Here is a 26,509-nt window from a genome sequence, read left to right on the forward strand (position 1 = left end):
GATGCTGATTTTTATGATGAAATCTTTGAGCAAATTCTCAGATAATAAGTTTCTTTTACTTAATTCATTTGAGAACCAGCTAACTTAAAAAAAAATGGATGTTACACTAAATAGTATTTAAATTAACCCACCTATAAACTTAACTGTGCTTTAATATTCAACACTACCACACCTGTAGAGTAGTGTGTAAATTAGTGTAGTGTGTAAATTAAAATTGAGTAACTTAATGTTTCTTCTGTTACTTGTATTTCAATTGAATTTTATCCACCTCAGAAGTAACTTTTCATTTCAGATTCTTGTAAAGTGTTTTTTCTCATTAATAATATTTTGTGATTATTACAATAGAAGTTCCATATATGTTAAGAACCTTATACTTTAATGTACAATGAGTAAAAATGGTACATTTTGACTAATCCATTATATTTATGTTGTGGCTTTATTTTTTACAATAGGAATAGAATAGGTGTCCTAGCTTTGCCTGTTTTTGTGTTTGATTATGGTGTGTTGGACAATCAATTATAATTTTTTTTTTTTTGGCTTCAGATGAGATGCTTTTTGAAGCAGTTTTACAAATATAACATCCTGTGCAAACATAAATGTTTTTAATACAGTATTTCAAGAGAAGTCGATTTTTTTTAATGTTTTGTTTCAGCATTGTTTTTTTGGTTTTTTGGAGGTTTTTTTATTTTTCTGAAGTTGGAAACAGGGAGAGACAGTCAGACAGACTCCCGCATGCGCCCAACCGGGATCCACCTGGCACGCCCACCAGGGGGTGATGCTCTGCCCCTCCGGGGCGTCGCTCTGCCACGACCAGAGCCACTCTAGCGCCTGGGGCAGAGGCCAAGGAGCCATCCCCAGCGCCCGGGCCATCTTTGCTCCAATGGAGCCTTGGCTGCGGGAGGGGAAGAGACAGACAGAGAGGAAGGAGGGGGTGGGGTGGAGAAGCAAATGGGCGCTTCTCCTATGTGCCCTGGCCGGGAATCGAACCCGGGTCCCCCGCACGCCAGGCCGACACTCTACCGCTGAGCCAACCGGCCAGGGCTTCAGCATTGTTTAAGTCATCTGTGGTCACTAAATTTTCCTTTGCCTTTGAAGATCAGCCTGGGATGGAGATTTTAGTCTTTAAATATGTCTATGTTCATACTTATTGCATTTACTTTAATAGCATAATTTTTATATGACCATTTTAAACACCAAATCAAATGATACAGATATAAAATGCGAGAGTTCCCCATATTCTTTTTTTTTAGTTTATTTTTTATTATGTGAGAGGTCCAGAGGCAGAGACAGACTCCTGTATGTGCCCTGACCAGTATCCACCAGGCGAGACCACTAGGGGGCAATGTTCTGTCCATTGCTCTGTTGCTGGCAACCAAGCAAGCCATTTTAGTGCCTGAGGCGGAGACCATGGAGCCTTCCTCAACACCAGGGGCCAACTCACTCAAACTGCCTGAGTCATGGCTGTGGGAGGGGAAGAGAGAGTTAGAGGGAGAGAGAAAGGAGAGGGGAAGAGAAGCAGATGATCACTTTTTCTATGTGCCCTGACCGGGAATCTAGCCAGAACTTCCACGTGCAGAGCCAACACTCTATGGCTGAGCCAACCGGCCAGGGCCCCCGTATTCTTAATGCTTTTTGCTATAATGATTTTGATGCACTTTGCTTTTCAAATCAATTTTATTTTTATTGCTTAATTTTAATAACTATAATTTCATTTTGTCATTATAACAACCCTATGCAGTAGAATGGGAATTATATTTTACACATGAGGATACAAATTATTAGTTTAAGATTACCTAATTTAGGTGTGGATTTTTAGATGCTTTACCACTGATCTTCCTGGCCCTATGGAGTTCCATGTTTCCAAGAATTAGAGCCCTTTTGAATTTAATGATTTGAAAAATATTCTTAGGTGCTTTTTTGACATCACACTTTTTATATGTGGGAAAAAATGATGGAAAAATGACAAAACTTATTCTATCCTTAGTAACTCTAACATATCTTTTTATTTTCTCAATCAGAAGACACTTACTTACAAAATTTTTTTCCACAACCATATGCAAGCCACTCCATTTTATCTACAGGTAATTGTAGTGCATCTTAAGATTCATAGCCTCTCTTAGTCACACCATTGGTTCCTGGTTGTCAGGAGTTTGAAGATTGGAAATCAGTGCATAATACCATTTTGCATCTAAAATCCATGTTTACATTATAAAACGTAGAAATCCCAGACTAATTATAGTCCAAGTACAATTGTACTTATATTTAAATTTTTACAAATGCCAATCAAAATTGAATATTTTAATCTTTTTAAACAGATTATCGAAAAGGCAGCTGAGATTGCAAGCAGCGATAGTGCTAATGTATCAGTAAGTATCAAGGTTTTAAAACGGCCCTTTATTGATATAAAGTTATGCTCATTGTTAACTACCTTATTTTCATGTATGGCAGTGAACTTACAGAGGACCATACTCATATGCAAGAACACTCTGTGAGTGTGTGTATTTTATACTAATGTTGTATTTTTTTTTTCTGAAGTTGGAAACGGGGAGGCAGTCAGACAGACTCCCGTATGCGCCCAACCAGGATCCACCCAGCATGCCCACCAGGGGGGGATGCTCTGCCCATCTGGGGCATCACTCTGTTGCAACCAGAGCCATTCCAGTGCGTGAGGCAGAGGCCACAGAGCCATCCTCAGCGCCCGGGCCAACTTTGCTCCAATGGAGCCTCAGCTGCGGGAGGGGAATAGAGAGACAGAGAGGAAGGAGATGGGGAGGGGTGGAGAAGCAGATGGGCGCTTCTCCTATGTGCCCTGGCCGGGAATTGAACCCGGGACTCCTGCACGCCAGGCCAACGCTCTACCACTGAGCCAACCGGCCAGGACTAATGTTGTATTAAATGGCAGCTGTCTGTAGGTGGTCTGTGTTTAGTAGTAAGCCTTTTTTGGATATAAACACTAGTTTAGCAGCTAGTTTGTAAGGGATGCTGTGACATCTCATAGATTTAACCAGTACTGTCTTTGTAAGTATTACTTAGCTGAATGAGGAGACTAATATTTTTTTTCTTTCGTGTTACAGAGCAGATATAATCAGGCTTCACAGTTCTGGGAGGCCAAGTTCCTTCTATCTTGGTGTGCTGCCAACTTTAACATGTAGTTTCTGTCTCATGAGGTTTTTGTGTTTTTTGTTTTGTTTTGTTTTTTTACAGAGACAGAGAGAGAGTCAGAGAGAGGGATAGATAGGGACAGACAGACAGGAACGGAGAGGGATGAGAAGCATCAATCATCAGTTTTTCGTTGCAGCACCTTAGTTGTTTATTGATTACTTTCTCATATGTGCCTTTACGGGGGGGGGGGGGGAGCACAGTAGACCAAGTAACCCCTTGCTCGAGCCAGTGACCTTGGGTCCAAGCTGGGGAGCTTTGCTCAAACCAGATGAGCCCGCACTTAAGCTGGTGACCTCGGGGTCTCGAACCTGGGTCCTCCGCATCCCAATCCAACGCTCTATCCACTGTGCCACTGCCTGGTCAGGCTGTCTCGTGGTTTAGTATAGGTTCTTGAGCTTCCTATGGCACTAACAAGAAAAGCAAGACTAGAGACTGCACTCATTCTTTTTGAGGATATCATTGACATGCCTCAGTTTTGCTTAACATCTCATTAGCCAGAACTTAGTCACATGATTATCCCTAACTACAGGTGCGGCTGGAAAATATAGTCTTTAACTGGGCAGTCATGTACTTGGCTAAGTGTAGATTGTTACTTAAGGAAGAAGAGGAGAATGCATACTGAGGAAATATTTCTACCATTTATACTTTCTAATTTATAAAAATTTTTAGTTCAACACTTTTCTGAGTTCTAATCTGATATTTTCTTGTCATCAGTCCACAATTTTTAAGTGTAAAGCCACTTTCCGTAAAGCCTTTCTATATAGATTAGTAATTATTATATAGAAGCAAGCAGGCAAAATGGAGATAATGTATATATTTTTGTCATTTTCAATGAATCAAAGCACTGTATAATGTTGGCTATTTGGAGAAATATCTGGCTTAGACAATTTTCTGCTTTTGCCATTAGAGTTCTCAAAAATTTCTGTAGCTCTGTAGTGCAAGTTATCTGCTACTACAAATACTTTAAGAGTCGTTCTTTTTAATGAAGTAAAGAAGTTTATTACAACTATACACTTATCAATCAGGCAGTTACTGACACATAGTTTAAGTTTTAGAGATAATAGTTATTAGGGATATTTTTATTCTAATGCCTATTTTTAGTTATCCTTTATTAGCTTTAATATTGCTTTAATATTCTTGCCCACATTTGATATACCCCTCATTGTTTTTTAAATTGGGTATATAGTATAGTTAATAAATTGTGAAATCAAAAATGAAAATTTTGTTCTATAACTCTTAGCACCTTTCCTCCTTAGAGATAACTGTGTTAACAGTTTAGCTTGTAGCTACCAATCTTAATTGTTCTGCTTGCATTTAAATAGCTTACTTCCAATTATTCTCCACTAAAACAGTGCTGTAATAAATATATACTTTGTATATCTTCTACATATGTGTATTTTATAGAATAGATTCCTAGAAATGAAATTATTAGCTCAAAAGGTGTGTGACCTTTTTATAAGAATTCTACCACATTTTGCATACCATAAAAGATGAAAAATTTACAACCCTGCCCACATTGTAGGAGAGTTCCTACTTTCTGCATTTCTCCTCATCTTTTTAATATGCTAATCCAGTAGACAAAAAAGGTGTCACATTATTTTAACTTTGATTCCTTTATTACTAGTCAGGTTGGAGTTTGTTTCTTTTTACTTTTTAAATTTTCATTAATTTTTTAAAAGACTTCTGACTATTTCTGATATAATGTTACCTTAGTTCTCTCTGAGGAATTAATCTTGTTTTTAAAGTGTTCTTGCTACTTCTCACTTCTTTCTTTATACTGGTTTTCTCAAATACTTGTTGATTCCTAGTTTGGCTCTTTTTATGCTATAACTTCTTGGTTGTCAGACTATTCACTGTAACCTGCCTTTAGTAACTTTAGGAGTTGGGATAGATTATGCTGATATTTGGGGTCTCCTGTATATGAAGATTTCTATACATTCTGGGATCTCATGGCTCCCTAGGGCTCAGTACCCATGCTCCTCACTTCAGTCTGGGACCCGTGCCATTGCTGCTTCATCTCAGCTCAGAGGAAGGAGCATGCCTGACCAAAGAAGCTGCTCCACCGGCAGATCCCTTGATAACCCCTCTGATGATTCCCCTGGCTTCCTCCCATTCCTGTATCCCTTGGTTCTAAGCTGGAGTTTCCCAGAACTGTGTTTCTCACTGCTGCATGGCTCTTAGCAGATCTGATCCCTGGATTTATCTGCTTCCCCTCATTAAAGGATCCTGTGTTAAGTACTCTTTCTCTTTTTCCAAAGTTGTTATTGATAAGTACTTTTTAGAAGATACTTTTTTTGCCTGACCAGGCAGTGGAACAGTGAATAGACTGTTGGACTGGGACGCAGAGGACCCAGGTTCGAAACCCCAAGGTCGCTGGCTTGAGAGCCAGCTCATCCAGCATAAGCATGGGTCGCTGGCTTGAACCCAAAGGTCACTGGCTTGAGTAAGTTGTCACTTGCTCTGCTGTAGCCCCCAACCCCATGTTAAGGCACATACGAGAAAGCATCAACAAACATCTAAGGAGCCACAACGAAGAATTGATGCTTCTCATCTCTCTTCCTTCCTGTCTGTGTGTCTCTATCTGTCCCTCTCTTTGTCACACACACACAAAAAAGATACATTTTTTTCCAACATTCTTAGGTCTGTTGAATGACAGGAATGAATAGAACTGTTTAGTTGGCTATTCGTATACATACCAAGAGCAGGTTACACTCCTCACCAAGATCATCATAAGTTGACTTGTTGAAGTATGTGTATGTACATTTATAGATGTATATAAAAAACATGTACACATATGTATAACGTGTATACATACAAAGTTCATCAATTGAATTTACTATCACCTTACTAATGAACTTCAACCTAGTCTTGGAATTAATTTTTTTTTCCCCTGAAGTGAGAAGTAGGGAGGCAGAGAGACAGACTTCCACATGTGCCTGACTGGGATCCACCCAGCATGTCCACCAGGGGGTGATGCTCTGCCCATCTGGGGCGTTGCTCTGTTGCAACCTGAGCCATTCTAGCGGAGCCATTCTAGCACCTGAGGTGGAGGCCATGGAGCCATCCTCAGCACCTGGGCCAACTTTGTCCAATGGAGCCTTGGCTGTGGGAGGGGAAGAGAGAGAGAGAGAGAAAGTAGCGGGGGAAGGGTGGAGAAGCAAACGGGTGCTTCTCCTGTGTGCCCTGGCCAGGACTTCCACTCGCCAGGCCAATACTCTACCACTGAGCCAACTGGCCAGGGCAATTATTTTTTTGATTGTGATAAAATACACAGAATGTAAAATTTACCATCTTTTTTCTTTCTTTTTTTTGTGACAGATACAGAGAGAGGGACAGATAGGGAAAGAAGACAAGAAGGGAGAGAGATAAGAAGCATCAGTTCTCCGTTGCAGCACCTTAGTTGTTCATTGATTGCTTTCTCATATGTGCCTGTGGGGGGTGGCACAGCTGAGCAACTGACCCCTTGCTCAAGCCAGCAACCTTGGCCTTCAAGCCAGCGACCTTTGGGCTCAAGCCAGCAAACATGAGGTCATGTCTATGATCCCACACTCAAGCCAGCAACTTTGGGTTTTGAACCTGGGTCCTCTGCGTCCCAGTCTGATGCTCTTATCTACTGTGCCACCACCTGGTCAAGCTAAAATTTATCATCTTAATCATTTTTAAGTACAGGTATATAGTTCAGAAGGGTTAAGTATATATTCACAATATTCTTAACCCTTTAAGTTCAACTGATCTCTTAGAACTTTTTTATCTTGCCTAATTAAAACTCTGTATCCATTAAACAACATGTTTTCCTCCTCTTCCTCAGCCCTTTACATCCTCTATTCCACTTTCTGTCTCTATGATTTTGATTATGCAGGTACCTCATAAACAGAATCATACCATATTTTATCTTCCTTTTTCACTTAGCATAATAGGTAGAGATTTTGATTGTCACAATTCAGGAGGGTGCTTCCGGCACCAAGTAAGTAGAATTCAAGGATACTGCTAAATTTTCTACAATGCATAAGACTGTTCTACAACAAAATATCAACAGCACTGAGTTGGAGAAATTCTGCTCTAATCTAAAACATCTATGTTACAAATAATTATCTTATTTTCTTACAGCAGAAATCCAAACCTAAAATTTTAATGGGCTTTGGAGAATGCAGGTGATCACTCAGCCTTTAGTTCAGAGGTTCTGGGGAGCTCCCTAGAATATTTTTTTAAGTGAGAGGAGGAGGGAGAGTGAGACAGACTACCACATGCCCCCCCATTGGGATCCACCCAGCAAACCCTTTTTGGAAGCTGATGCTCAAATCAACCAAGCTATTTTTAGCACCGGAGATTGATGCACTCAGAGCAACCAAGCTATCCTCAGCACCCAGGTCCAATGCTTGAGCAACTGGGTGCAGGAGGGAAAGAGGGAGAGAAGGGGGAGAGGGAAGGGGAGAGAAGAAGGTGGTCACTTCTCTTGTGTGCCCTGACTGGGAATTGAACCCAGGATATCCGTATGTGGGGCCGATGCTCTGTCTACTGAGCCAACCTTCCAGAGTCTAGAATGTTTTCTTAGTAGAATGATTTGGAGTCTTTACATCCTTCAATTTTGGGGAAAGGAAATAAATATTAAGCATTAAATTTTTTTTCAACTTACTGAAAACTTGGAAGAAGAATACAAAAAATCCCACATGATCTTCATTCAACTTCCCCAACTGTTAACATTTTAACACATTTACTTTACCAAATTGTATATGAATGAGTTTTTCTGAATCATTTGAGATTTAAGTATTATACACCAGGTCCTTTTGCTCATAATTCTTCAGAGTATTTCCTAAAAACAAGGAGTTTGCCTACTTAACCAGAATCCACTCATAAAAATCAGAAAAATAATACTGATTTAGTTCCATTTATCTCAATGATGTCCTTTTATAGGTACAGGATCAAACTCAGGATTACTTGTTGCATTTCATTGTTATGTGTGTTTAGTTTCCTTCATTCTAAAACAGTTGCTTAATCTTTCCTTATTTTTAATGACTGACGTTTTTAAAGACTACAAGCCGGTTACTTTGTAGAATGCCACTCAGTTTGGATTTCTCTAATGTTTTATCATGATCATATTCCAGCTGTCCATTTTTCAGGAATACTAGAGAAGTGGTGGAGTGTTCTTACTGCATTTTGTCAGGAGGCAACTATCAATTTATTCCATTATTGATGTTGTTATCACTTTATATAGGAGTTTTTTGTCTATAAAATTTTAAGTATTTTATGAGGAAATATTTTGACTCTAAGTAGAAATCCTGTTTCACATCAGATTTTTACCCAATTGTTTTGATATTTATTAATATACCTTGCTTAAATCAATACTATATCAATGGTTTGCCAGGTGCTGATTTTTAAATTTATTTTTCCTTTTGAATTTATTAGTTGGCTTATACCATAAGATAGTGGTTTTCTTCTCCATTTACTTACTCTTTTATTTCTCTCTTTTTTAAACGTTTAGTAATATAAATTTATTATTTCTGTTTTGTTTAGTGACTTATAATTAATGTTACTGTCATTTATTTTGATGTTGAAAATGACATATATTTGGCCAGTGGCAGCCCATTGAAACAGTCCCGTGTCTTTTTGATGTCTCTCTCATTCCTTGAGCATTTCCTTCTTTCCTGTACAACAGAGTGTTTCAGGATCATTTGGTATCATATTTTCTCTACCCCCGTTTTGGAATCAGTCATTTCTCCAGGTAGTCTTGGTTCTTTTTATTTGTGTAAAGTATTTAGAATTCATGATCTGGGGACTAGATATGCTTATTGTTACCAGCATGCAACTACATTTAAGCCTTTTCATGAAACAGCGGGATAATATATGTATATCTCTGCATTTACATATATTTGGGTAATTATATATAAGAATATATTTATCTATTAGCAATCAATGCCTCTAATTTAGATCCAGTATTAGGAATTTTTCTAGCCTTTGACTCTCCATATTTTTAATTCCTTTTGCTGACAGTGAGAAATCTGGATTTCTGTTAATTTCAGTATACTTGCTTATTAATTTCTTTTGTGCTCAATCTCTTGTCATGTAGCTGTCTTCTCAGTCTTTGTCCCACCAACACTGATTTCATGGACTGTCTCATCCCCAGCTACAGATTGGTCAACTCCCCAGTCTGGCAAACAAAGTGGTTAATTTTATCCCTTGCAAGCACACTGCAAAACATGCTGTTTGAGTGTCCATCTCCTCTGAAGATGATAGATGTGTTTTCCAGCCTTCTCCATTGTGAAGGAGAAAGAGCTATAATCATTTTATTTTTTTAATTTAATGTGTTTATAGCAGGGTTTATATTTTTTATTTTGTTCACTAGCTACTATTAAAATCTGGGGTTTTTTAAATCTAAACATGAAGAGAAACAAAGTAGAGAGTATGAGTATTAGTTTTCATTGCTTTCAACTGTGATTTTTCTTTTTTTAGTTCAAACATTTGAATATATGTAAGTTCTCCAGCTACACTGCACAATATTTTCATTACTGATCATGTTGGATTTTGTAAAAGAATATAAGATTTTGTGTTTTCTTGGGCTTTCCGCCACTTTCTGGCATGTAGTTGGTTGTTTTTACCCTGGCGTTACTCAGTGATGTACTTTTCATAGCTCAGTAAACAATCACAGTACAATTATACATCCCACCCTATGCTCTCCCCTCTTAATTTACTCCTAGCTCTTAAGGATATTTACTTATAGTAGTTCTGTAAAGTCTAATTTTGATCCATGAAATTACAGTAGGTCTGCTAGCTTTATGCAGTGTTTAATTTAACCAGCAAGTCTGCCTTTTTCTGATATGAACAATTTATACTATGTTGTTGGCAGCAGCAGTTTCACTTTAAGATGAAGTGTAGGAGTTTCATTTTCAAATTGACTTCTCATGATCACTTTTTAAAAGAAACCTAAATTAAGTTTGTAAAATAGAGCATACCCTTTATAAGTTGAGGCTCTGAATATAAAACCACTGTTACCATTTCTACAGACTTTGTGTGTCTATTTTTATTAATTAGACTTTTTTTTTTAAGAGCAGATTTAGGTTCACAAAATTGGGAGGAAGGTACAGAGATTTCCTATACGTCCCCTGCCCCCACATGTGCATATAGCCTCACCCATTATCAAAATCACTCACTAGAGTGTTATATATATTTGGTACCAAGACTGAACTTATACTGACACATCATACTCACCCAAAGTCCATAGTTTATCTTAGGGTTCACTCTTGTGCATTGTATGGGTTTGGATAAATGTATGGCATATATCAATCATTATAATATCAGAGAATATTTTCATGCTCTACAAACCCTTCGTGCTTGGCCTGTTCATTATTCTGCCCCATCCCTGACCCCTGGCAACCACAGATTTTGTTTTACTATATGCATAGTTTTGCCTTTTCCAGATGTCATATAGTTGGAGTTGTACAGTATGTAGCCTTTTCAGATTGGCTTCTTTCATTTAGTAACATACATGTAAGGCTCCTTCGTGTCTTTTCATGGCATGGTAACTTATTTCCTTTTAGTGCTATATAGTTTTTTAATAAAGCTTCTATAAACATCCATGTGCAGGTTTTTGTGTGGGCTTAAGTTTTCAGTTCCTTTTGGTAAATACCAATGAGTGTGATTACTGGATCGTACAGTAAGAGTATGTTTATTTTTGTAAGAAACCACCAAGCTGTCATCCTTAGTGGTTGTAGTGTTTTGCATTCTCATCAGCAATGACTGAGTTGTTTCACATCTTCAGTAGCATTTGGTGTTGTCAGTGTTCTGAATTTTGGCATTTCTAATAGGTGTATAGTTGTGTCTCGTTTTTGTTTTAATTTGCATTTCCCTGATGATATGATGTTATGCAGGGTTTTTTTCCTCAAGATTTTTAAATTTTATTTTAGTGACAGAAAGAAAGAAGCATTCATTTGTTGTTCCACTTAGTTGTTCATTTGTTGGTCCCTTCTAATATGTGCCCTGACCAGGATCGAACCCACAACCTATTGTTTTGGGACACTTGTAACCAACTGAGCTAACTGTCCAGGGCCTAAGCATTTTTTCATGTTTATTTTCCATTTGTGTATTTTATTTGGTGAGGTGTCTGGTTAGGTCTTTGACCCATATTTTAGTCTAGTGATTTATTTTCTTATGGTTGACTTTTAAGAGTTCTTTATCAGATAAGTCTTTTTGTAAGTATTTTCTTCGTATCTGTGGCTTGCCTTTTCATTCTCTTGACAGTGTCTTTTGCAGAGCAGATAATTTTAAATCCCCCCCCCCTTTTTTTTTGTATTTTTCTGAAGCTGGAAACGGGGAGAGACAGCCAGACAGACTCCCGCATGTACCCGACTGGGATCCACCCGGCACGCCCACCAGGGGGCGACGCTCTGCCCCTCCAGGGCGTCGCTCTGCTGCGACCAGAGCCACTCTAGCACCCGGGGCAGAGGCCAAGGAGCCATCCCCAGCGCCTGGGCCATCTTTGCTCCAATGGAGCCTCGCTGCGGGGAAGAGAGACAGAGAGGAAGGAAAGGGGGAGATCATTTTAAATTTAATGAAATCCAACTTATCAATTCTTTCCTTGCAGGATCAAGCATTTGGTGTTATATGAAAAAAAAATCTTTGCCAAACTCCTCAGGTCATCTAATTTTTTCCCTATGTTATCTTCTATGAGTTTTATAGTTTTACTTTGGGGTTTCACATTTATTTTTGCATAGGTTACATAGGTTACATAGTGTCAGTCTTTCAACTTTGTTTTTTCTTTTTCATTATTGTATTGGCTATTCTACCCTTTTGTTTTTCCATATAAACTTCAGAATCAGTTTATTGATACCCACAAAATTACTTGTTGGAATTTTGATTGGTTTTGTCTTGAGTCTGTTAGTTGGAAAGAACTGACTTTTTGACGATACTGAGTCTTTCTATCCATGAACATGGAATATCTCATCATTGATTTAGTTCTTTGATTTTATTCATCAGAATTATCTACTTTTCCTCATATAGATCTTGTATATATTTTGTTAGTTTTATACCCAAGTGTTTATAATTTTGGGTGCTAATATAAGTGATACCTGTGTTTTTAATGTCAAATTCCACTTGTTTCTGATGTATAGGAAAGCGATTTACTTTTATATATTGACCTCATATCCTGCAACCTTGCTTTAATTGCTTATTAGTTCCAATAGTGTTTTCTGTTGTGCCTTTCAGATATTTTACAAAGAATTGTTATCTTCCTCATTCTTTTTTATATATGCTTGTACTATTTTGAACTTATAACTTTAGAAAATTAGTAATGTCTTTTTAATTTATTTTAATGTTCATATCAAATTCTTATTAAATTAATGTAAAGTACAAAGTAATATAATAATAGAATATAAATTCTTACAGAATCTTGTCGATACTGCCAAGGGGTGTGTGTGTGTTATAATGTGGTTTGGCTTAACTGGTATAGTATTTCTCTAAGTATCAGGCAGTGCAGTGCAAATCTTTTTCATAATGCAATTCAGAGTCTAGATCCAAAAAATAGCATGGATCTTCTTTATTGATTTCATTCTTTTTCTTTTTTAAAAAATTTTTTTTTAATTTATTTTTTTACTGAGACAGAGAGAGAGTCAGAGAGAGGGCTAGATAGGGACAGACAGACAGGAACAGAGAGAGATGAGAAGCATCAATCATTAGTTTTTCATTGCGCGTTGCAACACCTTAGTTGTTCATTGATTGCTTTCTCATATGTGCCTTGACCGCGGGCCTTCAGCAGACTGAGCAACCCCTTGCTGGAGCCAGCGACCTTGGGTCCAAGCTGGTGAGCTTTGCTCAAACCAGATGAGCTCGCACTTAAGCTGGCAACCTCGGGGTTTCGAACCTGGGTCCTTCCGCATCCCAGTCCGATGCTCTATCCACTGCACCGCCACCTGGTCAGGCTAGATTTCATTCTTAATTTAAATGGTTTTACTCCTGTGAGCCAAGAAGCCTCCTATTAGTTTTTTTTTTTAACTTCATATGTTTGGTTTATCATTTTGTTTATTTGTTTAATTCTGTTCAAATAATAAGTGACTTTTTTTAATCCAAATTACAATTCTGACACCTAGTGTTTGCATGTGGATTTTTAGGAAACAGTATTTTTCTTTTTTCAGAACTGTTTAAGAATAACTCTTCATTCTTAGCTTACTGATATTATATTGGACAATAAAAACTTTAAAAGGGGAATCCATCTTTATTAATATTTTTGGGAAATTATATTTAAGTGTCTCACATGTTAAAGCTCATGTTAAAATGTTTATAAATTCATTGTCTAAAATTTGCTAAGGTTTGCTAAGAATGTTTGTAGAGTTCAGTTCTATAATGAGTAATTTTACTATCTTAGAGTCGGGGTGGAAAAAAATTTCTTGCTGTACTGAAGGAAATTTTGGACAGGGATCCCTTGTCTCAACTGTGTGAGAATGAAATGGATCTCATTTGGACTTTGCGGCAAGATTGCAGAGAGAACTTCCCACAGTCGCTGCCAAAATTATTACTTTCAATCAAGTGGAATAAACTTGAAGATGTTGCTCAGGTAACAAAAGATCATTTCTGTAACACTTTTTGAGAATTTATATTACTTTGTTGATTTTGTATAAATTGTCCTTTCCTACGTATATTTCTATTGGTTGGATAATTTTTTGCAGGAGAAATTTTGAGGCTTTAAAATCATACATATAATCTAAATAGTTGTCCAGAACATTTTTTATTTTATTTTTATTTTTTTTACAGAGACAGAGAGAGGGATAGACAGGAACAGACAGGAACGGAGAGAGATGAGAAGCATCAATCATCAGATTTTCGTTGCAACACCTTAGTTGTTAATTGATTGCTTTCTCATATGTGCCTTGACCATGGGCCTTCAGCAGACTGAGTAACCCCTTGCTCAATGACCTTGGGTCCAAGCCGGTGAGCTTTGCTCAAACCAGATGAGCCTGTACTCAAGCTGGTGACCTTGGGGTCTCAAACCTGGGTCCTCCACATCCCAGTCCGACGCTGTATTCACTGTGCCACCGCCTGGTGAGGGCAGAACATTTTGAGATTTAAAAATCCTGGATTCTATGTAGATTTTCTGAATCTTTCACTAAACACACACACACACACACACACACACACACAAAAGCAGTGGTTTTGGTGTAATTGTCTAGTAATTACCAGCTACTTCTAAAGTTCAGTGAATTCCAAAGTTTTAATCATAAGACTCTTTGTAATAACTATTCTAAAATGAGCATGTATTGTTTGAAAGCTACCTCTACTTGTGAAAGTTAACATTTTACAGCATAAAGCAGTCAGATCAATTTTAATAATAATTTCAGTTTGGCAGAGTTGAGTGTGTGTCTGTAGGCAGAATAGAGAAGGTAAAAAATGTTTGCTCCGAAAAGGCCACTAAATTTTAGCACCTTGATTTAATTTTTCAAGACTCTGTCAAAAAGCAGTGGTGTTTATTAAATTTAATTGATCATTAATGTTCTATAGAAAGATCCTTGAAATGGATTTTAATCAAAATGAATACATTTGGCATATTAAAATAACCAAATTTTTTTACTTATTTGAATTCATCCAATCTTTTAAAGAGTTTTCTGGCCTTAATATCTATAACTTAAAATTTTATTTTAATTATATTTATTTTTAAAATCTTTGATGTTATAGTTTTACTTCTCAAATTAAGTATAGAAAGGACTTCTTTTATTTCTTAATGTCTTAATGATGTTTTGAATCATGTTGTGTAATGATATTATGGGCCTTGTTTAAATTGTTTCCATAGTTATACCACATGCACATTACTTACTCTCAAAAGGAACTTTTTGTCATTTAGATAGGATTTATTGTTCTGACATAGTTATCTTCTAACCACTTATTTATTTAAATTCAAGCTTAGTTTTCTATCAACCCCCATAATGGTGGAATATAAGATAAAACCATTTTTTTTAGTTGGCACACTTGCCTACTTCTCATGGATAGTGTTCAGTTTTAAGTGCTTCCCAATCTCTTCACTAAGAAATGCATCATATTATTTTGTATAGATGTATAGAGTAGGAATTTTTTTATTTTTTTTAGTGAGAGAGAGAGATAGGAAGGGAGGGAGATAAGAAGCGGCAGCTCATAGTTGTGGCCTTGTAGTTGCTCATTTATTGCTTCTCATATATGCCTTGACCAGGGGTTTCCAGCCAAGCCAAGTCACCCCTGGCTCAGGCCAGTGACATTGGGCTTCAAGCCACTGACCTTTGGGCTCAAGCCAGTGACTGTGGGATCCTGCGCTCCAGCTGGCAACCTTGGGGGTTTTGAACCTGGTCCCTCAGTGTCCCAGGTCAACTCTCTATTCATTGCACCACCACTGTTGAGGCTAGAGTAGGATACATTTCTTAATGTATACTTAGAAGATATCTGGGAAGTTTATTATGTCAGAAAATGGAATTAGCTAATTTATGTTAATATTTATTTGGACCCTAGTAAAAGTAATTTTTATATACTGGAATTTAGCATGCTTACTTCATTTCCATGAAGAAACCAAAAGCTTTCTTTTCAGATATAATTTAACATCCTCCATTTGGGTAGAGGAAAGCTAATAGTGTAACTTAATACTCAAGTAGAAGCACCTGAATGTGTATAAACAAGTGTATGAAAGCATAAATTTCACAATCCTAATCCCCCTTTCTAGTAGTGTAGAAAAAAATTTGGTAGAATAAAAAGTAATGTGGTTTGGCTTCTCTCCCAACCCTATCCTATTGCAATTATAATGAACTGGTACAAAAGAATATAAGTTGTGTTTTCAATACATCTACTACCTTGGAAAGTGAAGAGTCAGAAGCCTGGTGCAAAATTTGTATTTTGATTCTACAACTATAAACCATAAGTAAAAATTCTATAGAAGGGTAGCCTCTCATTAAGCCATAGGAAAATATTTTGTTGGCATAATGCAGAAGGGGTTTTCAAGTCTTTGTAGACGGCAAGTGATTAACTAGCCTTATCTTCACCGTTTATATGGCCGTGCCAGATCTCCCTTTCCTGTTGGCTTCTATAGGTTTCCTCAGCCTAAAGTGATGGGTTTTGGTGATTTATTTATGTTAACACATTTGATTTTTAATCACTTTTCAATAGTAGGGCTGTTTTTAACTCATAATATAGTTGAACTTCAAGTGTTATAGAATGTTATCTATGCTTTGTAAATTGTTTTCATGGCGTAATGTATATCCCAAGTGTCAACTGGATATGCTAGGACTTCTGTTTACTATTGTTTTAGACCTTCAGGAAACACCGCCAAACCCCAGTTCCTCTATCTATAGTGAGGACTGCTGGTCCATTAGGGCCTTGGACGAAGTGGGGGAGGGGCCTCATCAGTGATAAAAAGGTGGGGTGAGCCTGACCTGTGGTGGCGCAGTGGATAAAGCGTCGACCTGGAAATGCTGAGGTCGCCGGTTTGAAACCCTGGGCTTGCCTGGCCAAGGCACATATGGGAGTTGATGCTTCCAGCTCCTCCCCCCTTCTCTCTCTCTCTGTCTCTCCCTCTCCTCTCTAAAAAAAAAATTTTAAAGGTGGGTATTTCATGTCTTTAAACCAGCATTTATCAAACTTTTTTATTATTACACTCCCTTAGTAGCATTTTCAGTAGTTTTTTCCCCTTAATAACCTCATTCCCATGAGATTTTGGTACTATAGACAAGTATATGTCTGTTTATGTACTGTGTATATATATATATATATATATGTGCTTTATATATAAAAAGAACAAGTATAAAGATTATTCTTTTATTAAATGCAAGTTTAAAAATCAAAATTTTAAGGTAAACATTAAAATTTAAAAACTAACATTTTAGCTTGACCAGGTGGTGGTGCAGTGTATAGAGAGTCAGACTGGGATGCGGAGGACCCAGGTTCGAGACCCCAAGGTTGCCAGCTTGAGTGTGGGATCATCTGGTTTGAGCAAGGGGTCACTCAGTCTGCTGTAGCCCCTCAGTCAAGGCACATATGAGAAAACAATCAATGAACAACTAAGATGTCACAACAAAAACTGATAATTGATGCTTCTCATCTCTCTTCCTTCCTGTCTTGTCTGTCCCTATCTGTCCCTCTCTCTGCCTCTCTGTCTCTGTCCCCCCCAAAAAAACCAACTAACATTTTATTGTGTTTGTTGAATACTTTTGGTGAATTATGTAAATTGTAATAAATCTCATATTTACATTAGCAATTTACATAAATGTATACTAATAATATCAGTGTAATCAATTTTTAAAACTAATTCAAGAGTTTTCTGTAATGTAAGACAATTGAAAAATTAAGTTAATTTCTTTCATTATCTTTAGTGAACTTCGAAGTTTTTTTGATATGAGAAAATACCTTTGAACTTAGCTGGTAGATACTCATTTCAGGTATTACTGACTTTTCGTGGGCACTGACATAATTAATGAGGGGTTAAATAATTTGTAGAACTAAATAATAAAATGTAAACTATTTTTACTTGATTCTCAAAGCCCAAGTCTCTCACAGAAAAGCTGAAACAACATACACAAGATAGCCAGACTGTCTCTCACAACATGACTTTAAGATTGGGCAGTCAGTTAAGAGAAAGTCCTCCAGTTATTGCCATCATTTTGTAACCCTGATCTTCTCTACATTTTGTATATCTTCCTTGCATTTGATGTCAACCATAAGATAAATTGCTAACAACTGTACTACTCAAAATATTTTTAAAAATTCAAGAGGAGGGAAGGCTTCCAAGCTCATTTTACAAGGCATCATTATCCTAATTCCAAAACCAGGTAAAGACACTACAAAGAATGAAAACTATAGGCCAGTATCCCTGATGAACATAGATACTAAAATTCTCAACAAAATATTAGCAAATTAGATCTAGCAATACATTAAGAAGATCATACACCATGATTAAGTCGGATTTATTCCAGGGAGGCAAGGCTGGTACCATACTTGCAAACCGATAAATATGATTCATCACATAAACAAAACCACATGATCAGCCTGACTGGTGGTGGCACAGTTGATAGAGCGTCAACCTGGAATGCTGAGGTTTCCTGTTCGAAACCTGGGGCTTACCTGGTCAAGGCACATACAAGAAGCAACTACTACAAGTTGATGCTTCCTGCTTTTTTCCCCCCTTTCCCTCTCTCTCCTTTCTCTAAAATCAATAAATAAAATTTAAAACTCACGTGATCATATCAGTAGATGCAAAAAAAGCATTTGCTAAAATCTAGCAACCATTTATGATGAAAAACTCTTAGCAAAGTGGGAATAAAGGGAATATATTTCAACAAAATAAAGACCACATATGACAAACGAACACATCATACTCAGTAGGCAAAAACAAAGTAATCCCCTTAAGATCAGTATCAAAACTGGGGTGTCCCCTTTCACTACTCTTATTCAGCATAGGTCTGGAAGTCCTACCCATAGCAGTCATATACAAGAAGAAGAAATTGGCCTGACCTGTGGTGGTGCAGTGGATAAAGTGTCGACCTAGAATGCTGAAGTCGCTGGTTTGTTGAAACCCTGGGCTTGCCTGGTCCAAGCACATATGGGAGTTGATGCTTCCTCCTCCAATGCCCCTTCTCTTTCACACTCTCTCTTCTTTCTAAAATGAATAAATAAAATCTCAAGAAAAAAAAAAGAAATAAAAGACATCCAAATTGCAAAGGAAGAAGTAAAACTTAACATTATTTGTTGACGACATGATACTGTACATAGAAAACCCTAAAGTCTCTGCCAAAAAACTACTAGACCTAATAAATGAATTCAGCAAAATGGCTGGATATAAAATTAATATTCAGAAATCAGTGGCATTTTTTACACCACTAATGAACTGTCAGAGAAATTAAGGAAACAATCTCATTTACTATTGCAACAACAAAAAAATACCTAGGAATAAATTTAGCCAAGGAGGTAAAAGACTTGTACTCAGAAAATCATAAGACATTGAAAAAAGAAATTGAGGCAAGTACAAACAGGTAGAACCATATACTGTTTTCATGGATAAGAAGAATTAACATTATTAAAATGTTCATACTACCCAAAGCAATATATAGATTCAGTGCAATTCCTATTAAAAATACCAACAGCATACTTCACAGATCTAGAATAAATATTCCAAAAATTTATCTGGAACCAAAAAAAAACCAAATAGCCTCAGCAAGCTTGTAAATGAAGAACAAAGTGAGAGATATAACATTTCCTGATACTAAACTATCCTACAAGGCCATTGTAATAATAATAAAAAAAGTTGCTAGTTGCATAAGAACAAGCATACAGATAAATGGAAAAGAACAGAGAACCCAGAAATAAACCTACACCTTTATGGTCAGTTAATATTTGACAAAGGAGGCAAGAATATACAATGGAGTAAAGACAGTCTCATTAATAAATGATGTTGGGGAAATTTATCAGGTACATGCAAAAAGAAAAAAGAGAAAGAAACAAGCCTACCAATTTATAGCATTCACAAAAATAAACCCAAAATGGATAAAAGACTTAAATGTAAGTCATGAAACCATAAAAATCCTAGAAGATCACATAGGCAGTAGACACTCATACATCTCTTATAGCAATATTTTTGCAGATATATCTCCTCAGACAAGTGAAATAGAAGACAAAATAAACAAATTGGACTATATCAAAATAAAAAGCTTTTGCATGGCAAAAGACACCATTAACAAAATAAAAAGACAACCCACTCTCTGAGCACATATTCATTGATACGTCTGATAAGGAATAATTACCAAAATTTATTAAGAATTTATAGAACTGGTCTGACCTGTAGTGGTACAATAGATAAAGCCTCAACCTGGAATGCTGAAGTTGCTAGTTTGAAACCCTGGACTTGCCTTGTCAAGGCACATATGGGAGGTGATGCTTTCTGCTCGTCCCCCCTTCTCTCTCGCTCTCTCTCCTCTCTAAAAAGATGTGAAAAAATAAAATCTTTAAAAAAAAAGAACTTATAAAACTCAACACCAGGAACACAATCCAATTAAAAAGTGGGCAAAGGACCTGAATAGCCACTTCTCCAAAAAGGATATACAGATGGTCAATAGGCATATGAAAAAATGCTCAACATCACTAATCATCAGAAAATGCAAATTAAAAATGCAATGAGATACCACCTCACACCTGCCAGATGTGGAGAAAAGGGAACCCTCCTGCACTGCTGGTGGGAATGCATACTGGTGCAGCTACTGTGGAAAACAGTATGGCATTTCCTCAAAAAATTAAAAATAGAACCGCCTTATGACCCAGCTATCCCACTTTTAGGAATATATCCTAAGAATCCAAAAACACTAATTCAAGAGAGGATGTACACCCCCATGTTCATGGCAGTGTTGTTTGCAATAGCCAAGATCTGGAAACAGCCCAACGAGTGGATAAAAAAGCTGTAGTACATTTACACAATGGAATACTATGTAGCCGTATTAAAAGAAGGCAATCTTACCTTTTGCTACAGCATGGATGGACCTGGAGATTATTATGCTAAGTAAAATAAGCCAGGCAGAAAAAGGCGAATACCGTATGATCTCAATTATATATGGAATCTATTGAACACAATAAACTGAGGAACAAAATAAAAGCAGAGGCAGGGCCATAGGGAACAGACAAACAGCTGTCACCCGGAAGGGGTTAGAGGAGATGGGATCAAAGAAGGTGAAGGATTAGCTAAAGACTTATATACATAACACAGACAGCAGGGTAGCAACAGCCAGAGGGGAAGGGGGGTAGTTAAGGGAGGGGGGCAAGGCAGGGAAAACGGGGGTGGAAAGAGACTTTGCATGGGGCGTGGGGGGCACGATGTAGGGTGTAGAGGTTGTTATATTGAGTGGGCACTTGAAACTGTGTGCAAGTATGCTTCTCCTTTCTTTGACCCATCTTTGCTCCTAACACCTATAATTTCTGAACCAGTTTCAATTTTTAAACAGCTTCAGGCATTACTTCAGATTTGGCCTAAACTGCCCCCCCGGGAGGCCCTGGAGCTTCTAGATTTCAACTATCCAGATCAGTACGTTCGGGAATATGCTGTGGGCTGCCTGCGACACATGAGGTATCTCCTTCAGTGGGCTATTTGGGGGGCAAGGAATTACCTGGGAGTGGATAGAGAAGGTAATGTCTTCTTGAATGTCTCACAAGAAAGGAAAAGGCTAGAAATGATTCCGAGTTTAAAGCATTTGTTTCTTCCCTCCTCCCTTCTCTCTCTCTCACTTATTTATATTGTAAAACAAACAAAAACATACTTGGTCAGGGGTCCCCAAGATCACCGTCAGGTTCCGTGATTCACTAGGAGGACTCATAGGACTCAGCATATAATTCTGCTCTTGGTTATGATTTATTACAGCGAAAGGACACAGAACAGAATTGGCAAAGGAAAAAGATTCATGGGGCAAAGTCTGGAGGAAACCAGGCAAGTTTCTAAGGTTCCTTTCCCAGTGGAGTCACACGAAATTCATTTAATTTCTCCAGCAACAAATTGTTAACAACACGTTTGAAATATTATCTATCGGGGAAGCTCATTAGAGACTTGGTGGCTAGGATTTTAAATTGGGGGCTAGCCACACAAGCACCCTTTACCAAGCACCTACCAAAATTCCAGAGTTCCAAGAGAAAAATGGGTATTCGGCATAAATCATACTGTTTATAGTTTAGGCATGTTGACCCACTCCTATCAGTCAGGGTGGTAGAGAGCCTTTTGAAATCTGTCTCCAGATGCCAGCCAAAGGCCAGCCTTCTGTAGAGGTTAGCAGTCAGGCCTGCTGTGTTAACTTTTTCTGTTTACCACTCAAAATTAATAAATGTTAATATTTTGTAATGATTATTTTTTTACAAAACTTTTTAAAATTTTTAAGCAAATAACATTACAATTAAAGATGAAGTTCTCATAGTTTCCTTACAAGTCCAGATGACTTTCACTTTCCACAGGCAGCCATAATCATGAATTTGGTGTGTATCCTTCTATACCACATTTTTCTGTTTTTACCACAGTATGTATAAAAATATAGAAATAGAATGATGTTATAAAACACTTAAAATTCCCACAAATGTGTTTTACCATACGTATTGTTTTATATTTGTGCCTTTTACAAAATTCAACATTAGGTTTTTGAGGTAAATTTCTCCCATTTCCTATAAATGTAGTTTATTCCTTTTACTACTGTGCAACATTCTGTCATAGGGATATATTTTAATTATTCACTCCCCTACTGAGGAACATTTTAAGTTTTCTCCTGATTTGTCTGTTGTAAACAGTGCTGCAGTTAATAATATGCTTCTACAGTTCTCTTTCATCAGTATTGTGTGGAAGTCTATGGGATTTATTTGGAAGTAGTGGACTTGGGTTTCATATCTTACCCAACTACTGGAATTACCTGTAACCGGAATGTGTTTACATGTGAATGGTTTGGAGATGGACACCCAATAGAGAACCACTAACCTTAATCAAAACAGTTTAGTTACAATATTCTGTTATATTAATCCAGTGCGATTCCCGCTTACAAATGCACTCGTTTTCTTATCCTTCAAGCTGTTCAAAGTTAAGATTTTAATCGTTCATTGGTTATCTGGTAGAAGGAATTACTTAGCCCGAATAATAGGAAAGGAAAATAAATTGCTAAAGTACTAATATAATTTTATTTTAAAAAACTAATTAGTTGAATATACAACTTTTTCAGCATGACCAGAAATCAGTATCTAATTTTATTTTGACCCTGGGCCAATTGTAAATATAATCATCAATTGTATCAACCTAAATAATTTAATAAAAATGCCTTAGATATGTGTTCTTTGATCTCTCCACTCTCCTGCCCATCTGAAATCCTCAGTTTTTCTTGTGTTGTTATAATGGTAGAACAGTGATTGCAAGCATGCAACAAGCCTGGCCCAAAAGAATCATTGTGTTTCAGTATGTTAGTATTTGGTAGTTTGATAGGAAGGATCTTTTTCTGGCACAGGGTGTTGAGTAACTCACTGTATCTTTTGTTTTTTTCAGTGATGAAGAACTCTCTCAGTATCTTTTACAACTGGTGCAAGTTTTAAAATACGAGCCTTTTCTTGATTGTGCCCTCTCTAGATTCCTATTAGAAAGAGCACTTGCTAATCGAAGGATAGGGCAATTTCTATTTTGGCACCTTAGGTAAGTGTTTTATATTTCAATTTGAGTCGACTTTATGCTTTTATAAGTAGAAATATAAGTAGAAATATAAAAACTATAAACATAATACAAGACTTTTAGCAAAAACCATCAGCTGCTTCAGTTGTTTCTGAGCCATCTATAACATTGAAACCCTTCTTCATATCTTCTGTTTCTTGCCAACCCAAACCCTTAATTTTCAGTATTTGGCAGAGTAATTCAGATAAGTATTCCTGTATGTCTTCTTGATTTTTTTTTTTAATTTTTATTTTTTTTTAGTATTTTTTTGTAGTGAGAAGCGGGGAGGCAGACAGACAGACTCCCGTATGCGCCTGACTGGGATCCACCAGTCTTCTTGATTTTTAACTGAAACTAATAATGTATTGCTGTTTTCCAGTAAAGTGTATTTACTTTGTTAATATATTTGGACTAAAAGACCTACTTATTCCTTCCAAAAGTTTGTGGGTAGTAATATTGGATCATTGCTACTACTGAGTAAAGATTTAAAATTTTTCCTTAAACAACAGCAACTTTATTTTCAGCTTCTTTATTAACTAGGTCATTTTAAGTATTGAAAGTAGTGATTACCAGACAAAAATAACTTTCCTTCTTTTAGGCTAAGCTTCTTAATGAAATAAGCTCTATATCTGTAATATTTTTATATTAATTTTAGGGGTTATATTTCTGGATCTTGATTTTCTTATTAATAAGAGAGTTTTTCCGTTTTTATTTTTAAATTGTCTTTTTTTCTTATCCAGTTTGATCTTCTTATTTTTAAACTTCTCAGGGAATAAGATATTCCTTCCTGTTTCAGATGTATACACTATTCTTTAAGAGAAAAAATTGAATATAAGCTAATTGAGGGGTTACTCAATTTTTTTTTTTTATATAGAGACAGAGAAAGAATCAGAGAAAGGGATAGATAGGGACAGACAGACAGGAACAGAGAGAGATGAGAAGCATCAATCATCAGTTTTTCGTTGCAACACCTTAGTTTTTCATTGATTGCTTTCTCATATGTGCCTTGACCGTGGGCCTTTAGCAGACAGAGTAACCCCTTGCTCAAGCCAGCGACCTTGGGTCCAAGCTGGTAAGCTTTGCTCAAACCAGATGAGCCTGCGCTCCAGCTGGCAACCTCAGGGTCTCGAACTTGGGTCCTCCTCATCCCAGTCTGACGCTCTATCCGCTGTGCCACCGCCTGGTCATGCAGGATTACTCAATTTTATGATACAAGTCAGATCTTTCTAATTGTCTCTAAATTGGTAATATTACATTTTCACTCCAAATAAGATAAGATGTCAACATTTCAGAGTTCTTGGAATAAAGAATTAACTAATTATTAAAATCTCATCTTTTTGAACTATGATTGTCTTACTAAAATTTTTTCATGAGAGGATGTGTTGTTTTCTTTGGTTGGCATCGTAAGTTAATTTTATAATAGAATAAAGAAGTCAGTACTTTTGTTTGGTGATCTGAAGTGTTTTATAAACCATCATAATATTATGAACTTCCTGCAGGTCAGAGGTGCATATTCCTGCTGTCTCCATTCAGTTTGGTGTCATCCTTGAAGCATACTGCCGGGGAAGTGTGGGACACATGAAAGTGCTCTCGAAGCAGGTATCGTTTGTTTTAGTCTTCATGTTAAATTTCCCACATGGTATTTGATAAATTGTATCATTTGCTATTTCTTCCATTTCTTTCTTTATAGCGGTTTTAGTAACTGAACCTGATTAATATGTTTTTAATCAAAATTTAAGTCAAGAAATGAAGTTTCAACAAACTTAGCAGAAGATCATCAATTAAATGCTACCTGAAAAATTAATCAAGATTTCTCATAGTATTTATAGGAAGACCATACCTCAGATTTTATTAGGAAATACCTATGTAGATATACTTAACAGTAGGTTTGTTGATGATGGTGACAACAGTCATGAAATCTTTAGACCCTGTTGACTGAAATAACCTAAGTCATTGGTTCTCAACCTGTGGGTCGCGACCCCGGCGGGGGTCGAACGACCAAAACACAGGGGTCGCCTAAAGCCATTGGGGTCACCTAAAGCCATCGGAAAATACATATTTATTATACAATACATTTTTAAATAAAATATGTATTTCCGATGGCTTTAGGGGACCCCTGTGTTTTGGTCGTTCGACCCCCGCCGGGGTCGCGACCCACAGGTTGAGAACCGCTGACCTAAGTCCGTAGGAGTAAAAAGAATTCAGGACCCTCAAGCTGCTTTTTCAAAGTATATATGCCTGAAATAGTGATATTCTTCCATTCTCACTTCTTTTACCTGGCCCTCATTTTCTAATCATTGCAGATGATGACATTTAATGACAATAATAGGTCAAATATTAATTGTTTACTGTATGCCAGTAACCATACTAGTGTTTTAAGGATGCTGTCTTACTGTTCTCTCCTAATAATATGCCATTGTACTTAACACTGTTGTGATTTGACAAGGGGAAAAACTGAGACTCTAAGAGTTTAATTAACTTACCTAAAAACTCACAACGATAAAGTGACAGAAATAAGGTTCAAATTTAGGTCTGTCCAGTTATAAAACAAAAGTGGTGGGGCTTTTTTGCTTTTTGGTTTTTTTTTAAATAGTGGGAGTTTTCATACCTTTTTAGCAGCACAACTCTTTTCCTTTTTTACTCAAAACATAAACAGACCCAGCATGTAAAATAGACAACAATGTAATTTTATTCATATAAATGTATTTTTAAAGTTAAAATAAAACAAGCCATTTAACAGTAAAACAGAACACAGAATTTCAAAATTGGGGGGTACTGTTGACAGTTAGTTGTAGTCTCAGTATGCAGTTATTTCTTTTTTTTTCTCTCTTCTTTTCCAAGCAAGAAAAGGGGAGATTGACAGACTCCTGCATGCACCCTGACTGGGATCCACCTGGCAGCCCCCATCTGGGCCAATGCTCTGCCCATCTGGAGCATTGCTCTGTTGCAACCAGAGTCACTCTAGCGCCTGAGGCAGAGGCCACAGAGCCATCCTCAGTGCCTGGGCAAACTTTGCTCCAATGGAGCCTTGGCTATGGGAGGGGAAGAGAGAGACAGAGAGGAAGGAGAGGGGGAGGGGTGGAGAAGCAGATGGGCGCTTCTCCTGTGTGCCCTGGCCGGGAATCGAACCCGGGACTCCTGCACGCCAGGCCGACACTCTACCACTGAGCCAACTGGCCAGGGCAGCAGTTCTTGTTATCACTATAAACC

The 26,509-nt window shown here is 37.2% G+C and overlaps 1 protein-coding gene across 4 annotated transcripts in view; it reads left to right on the plus strand.

The window, feature by feature from the left end:
* Positions 1-26,509, plus strand: part of PIK3CB (phosphatidylinositol-4,5-bisphosphate 3-kinase catalytic subunit beta) — a 213,666-nt gene that overhangs the window by 163,786 nt on the left and 23,371 nt on the right. For 3 of the 4 annotated variants that reach the window (XM_066352040.1, XM_066352039.1, XM_066352042.1), the window contains 6 exons: positions 2,316-2,366; positions 13,514-13,702; positions 21,081-21,202; positions 21,494-21,559; positions 23,141-23,284; positions 24,799-24,898. In XM_066352040.1, the coding sequence (XP_066208137.1) occupies positions 2,316-2,366; positions 13,514-13,702; positions 21,081-21,202; positions 21,494-21,559; positions 23,141-23,284; positions 24,799-24,898 (672 nt within the window). The remainder of the gene's footprint in view (positions 1-2,315; positions 2,367-13,513; positions 13,703-21,080; positions 21,203-21,493; positions 21,560-23,140; positions 23,285-24,798; positions 24,899-26,509) is intronic. The other variant, XM_066352043.1, reaches the window with a different exon arrangement.

The sequence above is a fragment of the Saccopteryx leptura genome, chromosome 10 (assembly GCF_036850995.1).
Source record: "Saccopteryx leptura isolate mSacLep1 chromosome 10, mSacLep1_pri_phased_curated, whole genome shotgun sequence".
Taxonomy (NCBI): domain Eukaryota; kingdom Metazoa; phylum Chordata; class Mammalia; order Chiroptera; family Emballonuridae; genus Saccopteryx; species Saccopteryx leptura.